The sequence below is a fragment of the Ailuropoda melanoleuca genome, chromosome 6 (genome assembly GCF_002007445.2).
Source record: "Ailuropoda melanoleuca isolate Jingjing chromosome 6, ASM200744v2, whole genome shotgun sequence".
Classification (NCBI taxonomy): Eukaryota; Metazoa; Chordata; class Mammalia; order Carnivora; family Ursidae; genus Ailuropoda; species Ailuropoda melanoleuca.
Window position 1 is genome coordinate 20,354,454 of NC_048223.1, and position 15,351 is coordinate 20,369,804.

The 15,351-nt window shown below is 38.7% G+C and overlaps 1 protein-coding gene across 13 annotated transcripts in view; it reads right to left on the reverse strand.

Moving 5' to 3' along the window:
* SATB1 (SATB homeobox 1) overlaps positions 1–15,351 on the reverse strand; it is a 99,243-nt gene that overhangs the window by 22,284 nt on the left and 61,608 nt on the right. For all 13 annotated transcript variants that reach the window (XM_034662054.1, XM_034662051.1, XM_034662041.1 and 10 more), the window contains one exon: positions 9,676–9,831. In XM_034662054.1, the coding sequence (XP_034517945.1) occupies positions 9,676–9,831 (156 nt within the window). The remainder of the gene's footprint in view (positions 1–9,675; positions 9,832–15,351) is intronic.

Consider the following 15,351-nt stretch of genomic DNA (forward strand, 5'->3'; position numbering starts at 1 on the left):
CAAATTTGGATGATATCATGGAGCAAACCCAAAACACACAGAAGATAGCCAGGGTAAGGGGAAAGAAAGTTCTGGTGAAAAACTTGGGCAGTGAAGTTTTTTTTTTTGTTTGGGTTTTTTTAAATTTTGTTTGCTTTTTTTAATGTGAGAAAATAACGAAGGAAGACACGATGAAGTAAGGGAACAAGGGTAAAAAACCCACTAGTCTCCGGGAAATGGCACCTCTAAAGGAATAGGAGTGTATTTTATTGGGCATTAAAAGACATTCAACTAGGCTACAGCTATGGTTTTAAATGTTCTCTAAAGTGGATTGTGGTGAATCTTCTCTACAGGTACGGTTCTGAATCACCACTGACCCTATTTCTTTCTCCTCTCTTAATTTTAGTTTTCTACCAGCTTATCTGCCTTCTTATGGCTCCAGTACTTTAATTTTTTTATGGCTGGATTCTTCTGAGACTGGTGATAACTCTGGCCTTATAGGGTAACCCACTGAGCCTGTACTTTCTGCCAGGTTATCTCCAAAATTTCTATGGAAACAGAATTCACTGGTTTTGAACTCTACCTTTCAGACTGATTCTGCATATCAACAAACATCTTTAAGAAATAAATTTCCTGATTGGGTCCATTTTCTTTCTGAATTGTCTAAACTATCAACTTATTCATTTTAAAAAATAGGAGATTGACCTTTAAAAAACTACACATACCCAACAGTAAATATGCTTTCAGAACTTACGTTCAAATAAAAGGTTTAGCACTGAAAAAAAATACAAAGGGATAGACCAGAGGGATATTATCTCTCCCATCCAAAATAAATCTTAGAGAAAAATAACGGAAAGCCCAATGGAGAATCTTTTTCTCATTCGAGTTTTGGTGAAAGTGGAAAAAGGGGATTTGATGAGGATTTTGATAAAAGAATCTGGAAAAGCCTAGGCAACTTCTCCATTTTTATAGACACTTAACTTCTTTTCATTGTATTTTATTTTTATTTAAGCACATCTTCAACACACACACAACCATACCCCAACTCTTAAAAAAAAAAAGGGCCTGAAATTTTAGTTACACCACATGTGGTTTTCATTTGTGAAAAATGAACAAGCTGTTTGTGGTTAAACTGTCTAATCGCCTGTTATCAATCTAGCGCTGCATTCAAGATTTACAGGATACATCAGCTTCTGTGCCACATTAGCTGTAAAGTGGGGGGGGAGGAAAAAGGAGGAGGAGAGAGTTTATCCTGAGGAATAATATTTCCAATGCAGCCACACTCGCACTACATCTGGTTGTGCTGGTAGCGGCAGTTAAATTGAAATATTTCACAGCGTGTGTCAGAAACATGCAGAATGGTAATTATGACAGATCTGATTAAGCCGGAGTGCCACAAGCTCCCTGGCCAGCGCCGGTTGTGCAGGTGTGACCTTGTGCGTGCCTGCGTGTGTAAATAAAATTAATTACAAGCGAGAGGGTGAAGGCTTCAGTGACATCACAAAGCGGAGAAACTCCCAAGGGGGAGACCTAATGGAATATTTTCCCTCAGTCTAATAATACAGTTCATATTGACTTGAGGTAATTAGTGGGATCATTAAAGCAGTTTTCCCGGCGTATTTGGCTGCCTGATCAGATTAGTGAAAATGTTCTTCAGAACAAGCCCTGTGTGGTCTGCCAGAGAGGAGGAAATAAAAAGCAACAAAGCATATTTTGGAATGATAAGCAGCGCTGGACTTTTACTCTAGCAAAAAAAAAAAAAAATCTCTACTTCTCTCTGGAGCCTACAGCTCTAAACGTCCTGTCCATTTTAATTCTTCTGTTCAACCGGGGCATTCCTGTACTACATTCGGGGCTGTTTCTTTCCTTTCCCCTTCCTCTCCATCAAAGCAGACTGCTTCATCACCAAGAGCCATCCCAACTCCCAACAAATCTCTTTTAAACAAGGCCATTTTAAAATTGGGAGAAGTATCGTAAATGACTGCTTTGCCATTAACTGACCATATGGGGCAACTGGGAGAGTCAAAAATCAGGGGAAGGAATGCCACTTAGAATTCACCTGCTAAACAAAAGATTCTTCTCTTACGTAACACAGAACAGAGATTTAAATGTTTATGCGCGTTTGGATCCCCAAACGCGTGCAGCGCAGGCCAGAGTTGGGGCAAACATTCTTCCAGTTGATCAGAACACAGAGCCCTCATCAAGAAAAGGGCCATTTGTTTGAAAATACTCTACTGAGCATGCTCTATCTTGCCCCTGGAATATGCCAAGCGCTGTCACAGATGGCAGGCTCTGACAGTTCCCATCCGTAGCGCCGATACTCGACAGTTCAGCACAAGATCAGTGACATTCTGTCTCATTAGAACCATGCTAATTATCACAGCTAGTTTCAGGGGAAACCATGTGTTGCAATGGTCAATTTGAAGGAGTCTGTGCATCAACAAACTGGTAATAAGGATCAGACACCTTATTATATGACAGCATGCTGCCTATGATCTGATTTACGGAATCAGAGGCACTGAGGCGGCCGAGGAGGCTGGCAGTTTATGAAACAGTGTGTTTAAACCCAATTCCTGAAGCATACTGGTTGAAAAGGGAATTGTTAAAAAAAAAATACACAAAGGCAACTGGAGTTGGTGAATCAAGCAATCAGAGGAGAAAAGATTCTCTATTAACACACAACAGAAGTAGATTAAGACTCAGAAAAAAGACAACTTCATCAATTTAATAATTGTATGGCAACTCCATGAGAGGATGGAACTTGTATTTTCACAAGGTATTTCATGATAAATTACAGGAGGACTATATTTCTGCTAATCTCTAAAATACATGCATTTATTTTTACAGGAGTGGTCTATGACACTGTTGTGTTTTGTCATGCAAAAGAATTGCATGTGTAAAAGCTTAACAACTGTACTTATAAAAATGAATAATCTTAAAGGTTACTTTTTAAGATACCGAAGGCATTCTGGCAGTGCAGGAAAAAATCCACCTGAGATTCGTATTAGCAACATAACTTCCTCCATCCTTCTCTTAGCACCTTTCACTGATGGGAAATTTTAATGGTGCAGTTTCTTTCAGAGCTATTTTTCTATTGTCATTTTGCATAAATGCATTTTCATAGTTCATTCATTTCATAGGGCCTTTATTTTCATTTCTCATATGAGGAAAAAAGAAAGATAAAGCTAAAATAAAACCTACCTTTACTACCCAAAACATAAAAGACAACTGTTGAGACTTCCGAGAAAACACTTTTCCTTTCAACTTGGTAGTCTGTCGAAGGATTCTATCAGTGTTACGGCTATGTGCTAAGTTTAAGCGAGTTACGTTCCATTTGAGGACTGACTGCTATTAAGAGTTAAACCCCATGGGCTTGCTCTCTTCCCTGCTCCCAATCTGTGGAGGCCTGAGCCTGTCCTAAAGAACTCACTCATCACCTGTCAAAACTGATTGTATCATGAAAGAGCTTCCAGAAGGAGGAACTCCCACGGAATATTCTTTGTCCACAGTTTTCAACTTTATCCTAACATTTCAGGACAAAAGGTGGCTTCCGATTAAAGCAGGTTCTATAGATAATTGGTGTACTCACGCTTTAGAACGCGTACGCTGAGCTACTTTAAAGTGACCACCTTCGTGGTAACCACCTTCCTTGGACTTCCCCATAGGATGACCCTCTTTAAAGAGCTGGCCCAATATTCGCAAACTGATTCCTTTCAAATATTGTCTAAAATTTTCCTACGACATGTTCTCAACATGGAGAAAATGGGCTTAATGAATCATGACTGTATTTTTAACAGTTAAATTATTAGGTGGGTCAATGAAGAAAACGTATTTATATGATTTAGGGGAATTAAGTTTAAATTTAAGGGAAAAGAGTGAAAATTTTAAATGATTTGGAAGTGGCAATAAGGTAACTGAAAACCTCCCGTCTAACTCATTTAAAATAGACAGCATCAAGTGTATAGAAGGAAAAACATCCCTTTACGTGATTTTCTAGCCCAAAATATAATGAACAAGTAAGTGGTCTATGTAATAATTCTGGGCCTCCGTGATCAAACCCTAGATTTATAAAATATAGGCTTGTGTTTAAAATGTAGACAGGCTGATATTCAGATCCACAAATTTAACTAGCTCTTAAAACACTGTAACAATCGTGTACCCTTTAAACTGTTAGAGTATGTCAATATTTGTGTATTTAAAACCATTGATTTCAATAGTCCTGTTTAGCAACCAACCAGAAATATAAAGATAGGTCTGCATTTTAGAAAATTAAATCCAATATGGATTTCCAGTATTTAGACATAAGAGATTTTTAGGTGGTTACCAACACAGGACACCTTATTCAGGAGATCATGGAACTCCACATCCTTCTTACTCAAGAATGCAGCACGGGGGCCTCCCACATGGGTGTTAAAGTGTGTATGGGCAGGTTACACCTGGTGTTGTCTTGCTTCTCTCCTTGCTTTCCCCTCATAGTACTTCTCTGGCCCTTCCTCTGCCAGGAAAGCCGATTCAGGGAAATCTAAGCTGCATCTCCCCAGAGTCACCTCTCCCCAGTAAAAATAAATAAATAAATAAATAAATAAAAATAATAATCATAATAATAAACAAAATAAAGCACTAGATGGAGAGTGTGTAAAGAGGCAGGTTTTCCCCAGACCCTGCCTGAAGAAAACTCGATTTGCCCAAGAGAAGGGGCAATGAGTACAATATGTCAAGATTGCCCCACAGACTCCCAGAAAAGGATGTGGCACCAGAAATAACAGAAACCGTGACTCTCCCATCCGCAGGGGCCTCCTCTGTGTCTTCCACAGGAGGCTACACAGGTGAAATCGTGTTGCAGCAAAGTCTGTTGCATGAACATTCCAAAAGCATGAATCAGCACAGAGCTTCAAAGTGTAGTCTCCCTGAAGTGTCATTTAATTCTAACCAAATAAAAGAGACCTTCACTAACATGCTGGAGTACAGGGGGCAATCATGGTTCCGCGATTTCTTTTTCCCTGGGTTTTGTCACGATACATTCCTGCTCCCAGCAATGAAAATTACATTTTTTGCCCCATTTCTAGCCCCACTGATTCGTGACACATCATCTTACTTGAATTTAAGACATTCCAATCACCCTCGAAGAATTTCCAAACCCAAAGGCTAAAGGCCAAAAAGATGCCCCAAATCTTCCTGCTCTCTTCCATTAGTTGTGCTCTCTTTGCAGAGGCAAAAGCCACTTTTCTTTTCTTTTTCTTTTTTTTTTTTTTACAGCACTAAAACCATCCCTATCAGTAGCCGAAGCAATAGCAGCCAGGGTCCTGTAACTCTACAGGACTGGTGTGGTAGAGATTGCCAAAGATTATATTCAGTCATGTTCAGTCAAATAGTATTTTCATCATCTAGCCACTTTACCTAGAAGAAATACCCTGTTCAATAAAGCACTAGAGAGAAATCATTTTCTAAACACAAGTGGGGATGCAGTGCTGCTCCGTCAAAGCCCTTTACTCCTACATGACAGCGTCTGCAAGCCACACCTCTGCAGACATGGAAATCAATGTAACAATTCGATGTACAAGGCGAGGCCTATGGCGCTGCTAATGTCCCCTTGCTGGACATACACCTTAAGTCTCAGAGCTCTCCGGAGGCTTGCTGTGGAATAAAATTAGATTCCAACATCTGCCACCATTAAGGAAAAAATTCCATTTCCATCTCCCATATGAAAACACTATAACCAATGAACAGTAACTGAACCTTGATACCGTAATGGTTATTACCCAAATCAACTATTTTTTTTTAAACAGTAAAATTAGCGAATTCTGCTCTCATAATTATTTGAATGTTATCAGACTAAATGTTTGATAAAATTCCAATATGATTCACTTGGAAAAACTGCTGCTTATTTGAATACCCAGAATATAAAGTGTATTCATTTGTAGCTATTCACATTATGTTTAAAGCATATCATCTTTTTAAAGTTTGCATTAGCCTGCTTTCCTACCCAAGCACAAAAAGTAGCCTACCTTCGGTTTTTACTTGCATATTTTATTCAGACATTTCTATGGGAGTTAAAAACAATCTCATTTCTGTTACTCATCAAAGAGAAGACAGAATACATGTGAAATGGAGGAATCCACAGAGTTGGTTTCTTTTACTGAAAATACTTCGTGCATTAGTCAGTTCATAGCACAACTATGATGTGTCTAGTTTCACAATATTCTAGGACTGTAGAAACTTTAAAAAATGATTATGCTGCCTGCCATTCAGGATACCTACCTAAAGTTTTGCCCTTTAGTCTAAATGAAAAATATCTGAGATAAGTACACAGATAATAAATAAGTCACTCTGTGTAGAGGTCTGAGCCTCTCGCTTAGCACGTGATAAGGCGTTATCCATTTGTGTAGAGTGCTGTATAATTTAAAAGTTATTCTGCACCTATTCTAGCATACGATCTTCTCCCATGTTAAAAGAATCTTGGGCTCAAAAAGGTTAAATAATTTCTCAATATTATAACAGCAGTGATACAGACGGGACCATAGCCTATTTGGAGTCCTCACCCCAACTGGACATGAAAAAGCCTGGATTTCTAGGACCCTGCGCTGATAAGAACCTGTAGTCCATGAAAATGTCAACGAAGAAAGGAAAGCTCCCGCCACTTCCTCGATCAGTTAGTCCAATACCCCTAATTCCTCTTTCCCAGAGCAGGGTATCACTTCAGTCCTGAAGCGCCTAGAACCCTGAGGAAATACTAAAAGAGGAGGACCGAGGACGAGAACCGAGAAATTGGGGTTGGCTCTACTATTTCTTAGTCTGGTGACTCTCGTGTATAAAATGAGGAAAACCAGGCTAGCTCCGAGGGTGACTCTGAGAATTAAATGTAGGTCGCACATAACGCACGGCGGGGCCCAGCACAAAGATGGCGCTGGACAGTAAGCCAGCTCGGAGGACCAGAGGCAGACGGCGCCGGCCGGCCTGAGGTAAAGGCGCCTCCAGCTCTTCCCTCTTCACACACGCTTCATTTACAGGAACCTCTGCCTCACTCTGACAGGCCGTGGCACGTACTGATCTCAGAAGTAAGTAACTCTTTAAGAAGTTAAAAATTTTGACCACGGGAAGGTCAGTGTGACTTGAAGATTTTGTTTACTTGTTTGCTAGTGCTTCTCTTTCCTTCACAAAAATCACGGCAGAACAGAAGTTAAATAGTGACTACGTTCCCTTGTTAAGTCTGACTTCCTCTCTCCATGACATACACACTTTTTGGACTGCTTATTTTTAAGTAATCATCAATCTTTCTACCTATTTTCATACTGAGGGTGGTGCTGACACTAAACTGAACGACAAAGGGAACAGTACAAAAAATCCTCTGTTAGGAAGTGACAGGATATTAATAGTTAGGAATAACTATCCGAAAGAATTAAAGTTACCAGTATGCTTGACCCCACCGCCAACAATCGGCTCCTTGGATTCCTTCTTAATCAGTAATGAGGGGATTAGCTAAGAGCTTTAGGGGTTCTGGGAAACACACCATCCTGGCAGAGACAGAGAAGCTGCCAGTCAACATGGTTGAAAGAGACTCACAGGCAGCTTTGTAGGACAGGGGTACACACAGCAAGCATGTTTAAAAAACTCACCGGAACATCACTCACATGACATTACCGACCAATCGTTGCCTCTGGACTAAAAAGCTCCCAAATCAGAAGCTCAGGCCAGATGGGCAGATTTGGGGATGCCATTTGAAAGAAAGAAAGAATCAAGGTAACGAAGAGGCTACTAACTGAAAAGAGCTACGCTGTAGTCAGAAAGGAAATGGGGAGGCAGGAAATGTCACCGAAGTGAGTGACAGATGACAAGCAATCAAATGACAGTTATCGAAAAGTTTTAGTATTTATTTTTGTTCGTTTTAAGGCTGACCCTTATTACAATAATACGCGTCTACTTTCTGCGTTTCTCTATTTTCAGGATTTGGAGAATGTTTGGCTCCGTAACAATACAGTCTGTGATTCTTGATAAATAATTGGACAGGTCAGAAAAGATGCAGGATCAGAAAGAGAGGCAAGATAATATACGACTGAACACGAGATCCTCATCATAATTAGACTAAATAGCCAAAACAAGAATGTGCAGGGTGGGTGGGTGAGGGGCAAAGTGAGAGCAGGACATTTCTCCTTAATGCATAGTCTTGGCATGTAAATGAAGACATCTGAAGAAGCACACAGGTTTGAAGCGGCTCTAACATTCTATCATAATTAGAAACATTTCAAGAGCCCTGTAATTTCCAATCAAAATTACAGTAATTTCCGATATACAAGCCATGATTCATGACAGAATTTTACATTCCATGAGAGATTACGGTGGCCTGATGTATGACACGCTGAGTACAGCACTAACATAAACAATTCAGTTTAATGTTTAAACAGCACTTGATGTTTAGAATCTCACAATAAAAGAAACATATTATTGTAGAAATTATCACTTTGACAGTGATTGAAGGGTAGGCAGGCATGTGGCCTATAAAGCTATAATTTTTACAGTCCACAGCTTGAGTTTAATCATTTTTATATAACATTTCCAAGATATCCCTTAAGTATTTCATCCAGCCTATAACTTAAATAAGAACAACCTTTTCTAAAGCAAAACCCCTATCAAGTACCACTATTAATTCTGATAGAGAAAAATTTAAGCAAGAGCTAAAAAAAAAAAAAAAAGTATGATACAGTAAATGCAGCATACTGTAAATACTCTCAGAACTGTCTATTTCTATCAGAAGTTGACGGCAGCCAGGCTCTTTTATAAAGGAGAGTTCATTAATGATCAGGAAAATATATCTGTTTAAAATCACAATTGTTAAAATCTCACCTGAGCCCTTGACTGCCTCTAAATTCCCACCTTGATAATGTTACCAAATACTGTTGTAAAGGGGAAGACAGTTTAGTATTCTTCCGGTCCTTTAAAAAGTATTCTTGGCTTTGAACGAGGATTTATTAAGTAATTGTAAGTTTATTCCTATAGATGACCCTGCTTTGATAAGCATAAATTTTCAATATATGAACATTATACTGCTACAGGACTGCATTATCTCTCCTTTGTTATTTTTTTTAACTTGTTTGGTAGGGACTTGTAACTTTTCCAATTCAACTGTATTCATTTATAATTCATCAAATTTGGGCAGGTTTTCTAATTGTAATTTGATCTGTATGGCTTACACATCGTCTATCTATGGAAAAGGTAAGGTCATGAATGTGCAAAGATACCTGTGGAGGGCATGCCAGTTTGTTTTAGTAAGTGTACCTAATAGTTGTGGATGCCTGAGTTGGAACAGAAAAAACTATTATGTTTGTAGTCTTTTAGGATGGAAATCAAGGTCATCTAAGCAATCATGAAACAATAGTAATTCAAGTTAGTTGTACCAGTACAATAGACCACATTGAGAAACTGCCTATACATTACGATACTCTTCTGAAAACAACTATTAACTGACCCCGAGATTTCCTGAGAAATCCCTGGTCAGGAAAGTGGGTGTTGGAGGAAACAAAACCACATTATCTGCTACCCGAATCTCAACAACACTTGGTTTCATCACAGAGCTCCGTCAACAATCCTGGAGACCGTGCCCTCTCGGTGATGCAGGTTCATACTGAAAACAGACACCCCTCTGAACGAAATTTTCACAGGCAACGTGGATCAAAATTCTCAGTGCCTAACCGAGGTTCTTACCTGGCTTTTGGTTGCTGCAACCTTTGCAAACAGTGCTTGGGACACTTTAGCGCGCTTCATTTCCTGCTGAATCTCATCATAAATGGAAGCATTAATGTTCATGGTATTGTTCTCTGGTTTCCCATTCCTCTCAGTGGCAATCGTAGCTGTTTTCACCTACAAAACATTTTGAACATGACTGTCATTTTTCATTGGCCAAATTGTGTTGAAGCTTTTCAGGCTCGGCATCCAAACTGGACACTGTTGCTCCTTTTACGATCAAGGTGATCAACAGTGCAGTCGTTCAACATTAGTTATTACCGCGAGATCAGATTGCTTAAGTTAAGAAAGTCCCATTGTCACAGGTGATTGCATCTGTAATAAGACAGCAACTGCCAGCTGACATACAGGAATTAGAACGCCATAAAGTAAGTTTTCTGGAAAACAGAATAGTTCCAAAGACTTGAAAACCCTAAACTAATTGTTTCCCAATTACTGTCCACTGCAATTCTAACAAAGTAAATTCACAATTAAAATCATAATGCCCAGTGCTGTATCTTCACTGGGTGCCCGGTGCCTAATAGACAATTGCATCACTAATAGCTATTACATACTATGGCCTTTTTAATTTTAGGCTCTTTTTTTTTTTTATGCCTGTTCCTCTTATGTTTCATTTAAAAAATCTTCCATAACAAAGCCATTTGCAGAGCTGCATATTTAAATCTTCTATCCATCCATGAAACAGGTAGAGTGCCTTGCTTAATTATCATAAAGGCTGGTTGCATTTTACACGTGCATGTCCAAGCTGTTCTGTATAATTATTTCATCTTTTCCTGGCACCCTTGTACATAACTATTTCCTTTTGACTTGTGGAACCAGACAATAAGAAAATGTTTCACGATATTTAACAGAACGTTACTGTAAGTTACACAAATTATATAATCAGTGACTTTATAAATATATGCAAAATGAATACTCTTGAGTAAAGAATTAGTATCAGCGCCTTTGAGAATAATGACAAGCAGGTATCAGCAGTAAAATGACACAAAATTTTGGGGTAAAAATAAAATCTCATCCTCAAAATTTATTGGCACTATTATTAATTTTTAAAACTCTAAATTTAATTTTTATTAAGCAGTTATGTGAACCAGCCTGGAAGACTTACGTGTGAACTACGTAGCTGCTTTTTCACTAAGAAACTGGTGAAAATGTAAACGAAAAGATACCACAGATGCAGGCCCTTGTTTCTCCCAGCCAGATGATTCACTATGGACCATGTTTCTTAGGATCCTTTCCAGAACCCAGGTTTCTGTTCGCATATACAATGAAGTCCAGTTTGGAATAAATGAATGATTTCTTCTGTCATGAAATGATATAATCTTTTAGTCATGCTATAGTCTTTCATGTCTACTTCATTCTCCCCCTAGTATTTGGTATCAAAAGACGGGCAGAGGTTATCCTAAGCAATTCGACCCTCTGCACTGAAGAGAGTAAATAGGAGTCTTTAAAACATGACTTCTAACTTCCAGCCAGTTAGCAAAATAACTCAGCTCTTGCTTCTCTGGAGGAGGCAGCTAGATCCTTCCACCTCGACACTACCCTTCTAAGTTCTGAAAGGCTAATGGGGGAAACGGGTGCACCATACAGAAAGTAAGACAGGACAAGTGACCAATTGCTTGGGCATCATTTGCTCCTGCTAACCTCTAAGCTGGAGACGGGGAAGGCAAGTGCGTAGGCTCAGTTTCCAGAGTCCCTCTTCGAGCTCGGAGGCTCCAGAAAGCGAGGGCACTCTCGGAGGTATATGAACGACTGGAGGCCACTAAGAACGTACACAGGGCTTTGAAGCAATAATCTGCTAAATACCACTTTAGGAGCCAGAAGAGTTAACGCATTACCATAAATTGCCTACAAAGTTGCTTTGGTGAGATTCGCAACTTTGCTCTGGGGTGGTCTTGCTTTGAGGCAGAAGGATAGATTTGATCACCCCATGGGGTCTCTTTTAATACCTATTTTTCTCACTGTTTAAATGAAAGAGAAAAGAAAAGCCATTTCAATCGCTTTGAAAATTGAATGTTATGGAAATGGGGGCATGAAGTCCAGTGCGTTGGAAGAAATAGTTCCTTGGTAACAATCTGCTTAGCAATAGTTAAGAGAGCAGGCTTTGGAAACTTGTTGTTTCACTATGTTTTTAAAATAATTTTCATTCTTTTGTAAAAACTATGTTTAAGAATTTATCTTTGAGGTGGGCTATAATCATTTGTTACACCCCTGTGATTTGGTTTCTAAAAATTTCGTTAATTTTTTTTAATGAAGCAACTGCAACTTGAACCAAAAAGCAAGAATTTCAAATCATAAAAAAAAAAAAATCAAATAACTGTTTCCTAGTAGCCAACACAATCAAAAGTGGAAAAGACGTACACATGAAACTTTTAAAATTAAAAAAAAAAGGGGCAACAATTTTTTAAAATATAAAGTAAGGAACTCTGTATCACTCATTTTAAAAATATTTAGAAAAGCTCGTCTTCATCACCTTGTTGGCTCAGATATGCATCTTAACATAGATAAGCTATTAGAATTCTGCAATCACATTTTTTCCTAAACACAAGCTATTGCTTAAGGGGAACTGACTTGGACAGCTTTTCAAAAATATGAAAGCTGAATTTTTCCCCAGGTAAAAATGGAAACAAAAATCTTTTATACCTCACTCTACTAAGTACTATTTTAGCTTAGTACAAAAAAAATCTTCTTTAATCCTGGTTTAGCTTTTAATATTATATCACACATTAAAATTCATAAAGTAGTTCATTCCAGGCAAAACAAACTACTCTTCAGCTCTTCTCCGCAAATAGCACAGGAGGTAAAATAAATGCAGTTGCTTTCTGAGTAGCTTTTATCAAGGTAGGGTGTACTACTCCGTCATTACGGCGGCGCCGGGGAAGTGGTTAGGAATGGGGAGCTTCTACTATTCACCCTCCCATGGCAGGAGAGGGTGCAAGCACCAGGGTCGGCTGTATAGTTCTCTACAATTGTGCAGAACACAAATTTCCCATGAAAATTCTATTTTATTTCTTCCTGCATTGCTGAATGCATCAAACCGTACTAGAAAATGAACTCTACATACCATACACATGCTGGATGCTACCTCCGTGCTGCACAAAATGAACCCTACTGTGGTCCTGACTGCGAAACATACCATTCCTTGGGGGAGGAGGCACTGTCTGGAAACACACAGCTCATGTGCGTGCACACGCGCACACACACGTGCAATTACAGTCGGATGTAGTCTTAATAATAATTCTGATAATAACAAAGGCTGGCATTTACTACCTTTTTATAGTGTGTTGGGCATCATGTTCAGGAACATTAGCTCTAACATGCACAAAAGCCCTGAGTAAGGATTATTATTTGCCCCACGTTAAAATTGAGAAAATCTCCTAAAACAAAGAATTTATCCATAAGGCAACGTGAGATCTAAACTTAAGTCTGTCTAATGCTAATGCTTATCTTCGAAACTACTGCACTGCACTGAAGTCATGATGTTATACAGGATTTCTTTATTTGGAAAAATTCTAATTTTTTAAAGACATGCTGGATCTGCTTTTTGGCGGCCCTCTGCTAAATCTGGCTCATTAAGATCTAATTTTTAGCAAATGGCTTTGTCATTCATTTTACAAATCCAACCTGAATTTATTTGTCAAGGTATGCAAACTATACATGCTTTCTTGGTAATGTAATATCAGAAATGTGCTATTTTGAGGTATTCTTACTGGTGACAGAAAATGGTCCCCATTTTCAAATTTTTATCTATTAATACTGTCTTGAATATCATGGTTCTATCTTCTTATACTTTTCTTTCTGTTCTTTTTAGGAACAATAGTAATTATTTTCCAAATATGGTCTTTGAAAAGTCCTCTAGTATTTTAAAAAGATGACTGCTAATGGGAAGCCATTTTATGAGCACGTAAGATCTTAAAAGCATGCTGACCAAGCGATTCATAACAAAACTTTTATCAAGTGTTAAGTTCCTGCCCATAACTAAACCTATGTTTCATCACATTCTAGAAGACTTTGTTGGAAAGAGACAGAAGGGTGCAGCTACTAGATTAATTATGCATTGCTTATATGAACTTACTACATTTTCTAAAGCACTGTTACAAAATATTCCATCTTCCTTTAGAAGAAACTAAAGAATTACATAAAGATTAGATATAAAAATATAAAGAAAAAATCATTATGTAATTCATGTAGAATTTATAACTTGATAATTACAGGCTTCCAAACAGTCCTTATGGAAACAGAAAGTGCTAACTTAACTCCAAAAGTCACACATATTAAAACACACAAATAAAATCAGAATAAGCACACACCTAAGTAGAAATCATCAACTTTAAACTGATCTGTGGAACAGACAAGTTCCGGAAAGTAATCACTAATTATTATTAATCAAATTCCTCTTATAAACTCATCTGTAAAATTTGCTAAGCATAATAAGAAAAGAAACCTTTAGGACCAGGGAGCTTTGGAGGGCTTGGGCTCCCCCAACATATTCATAGGAGCAAAGTTTGGAAAGGGCTATTTTCTCCACCATTTCAGAAAAGCCCAACTATCTGAAGGCTTTCAAGAGTGGATCATTTCTATGGACTCTGAGAAACAAACTGAGGGCTTCAGAGGGGAGGGGGGGTGGGGGAATGGGATAGGCTGGTGATGGGTAGTAAGGAGGGCACGTATTGCATGGTGCACTGGGTGTTATACGCAACTAATGAATCATCAAACTTTACAACAAAAACCAGGGATGTACTGTATGGTGACTAACATAATAAAAAAATATTATTATAAAAAAAAAAGTGGATCATTTGTCAAACATTTAATGTATTCTATCAGGAGAAGGTTCTCAAACGTGTTCCCCTTCCTAATCTAAAAATTAAACTTCCCACCCTCTGTGAGAAACAGAAGAAGACCCCAAGTTTCTTTTTCCCCTTTCTAAAGTGTTTGTGTTTTGAGGAGGTGGCTTGAGGTAGGAGAAAGAGCAAGAGACTTAATAGGGGATGTGAAAACTGACTCAATATTAAATTTGGTTTTCTCTTCTTTCTCCAACCAAAAGGTTGGACTCAATGAATTCACGGGCATGAAGGTTTTAGAGAACTGTGAACCATTATCAAGTACATGATATACTTATTTCTTGAATTAGAACATGTAATTTATGAAAATGGGCTTCCAGCAAACAGGTCGGGCCTGGAGTCTACTGCTGTAGACAGAGGACAAAGCTCATGGCACGACTGTCCCTCTTGAAGCACAAGGGACAGGACTGCACCAGAAGCGTCTCACCTAGTCAAGGGCTGTGGTGATTTCTGAGGCTGGTCTAGATCTTTCCAGGGGAAGTATCCCTTGGAATAAAACCTGGAGCCTGACTAAAAGCAGGGAAATTTCTTCTCAAAGATAATTTAGAATCTGAGTTCCTCAACAGTGTAAGTCCTCAGTCTGGTGTGACCCAAGGAGTATGTCTCAATAATCTTCTGTATGACCTCAACTCTACAGGGTAGAAGCTGGAAGAGAATCCTGCTCTCTTGGGCCTCAAGGTAGTTTGGATCTCCTGTGAGCCACAAGGGACCTCTGCCTTTAAAAAGCAGTGTTTTAGGGGCAAATGCGTGGCTCAGTCGGTTAAGCATCTGACTCTTGAGATCTCAGCTCAGGTCCTGT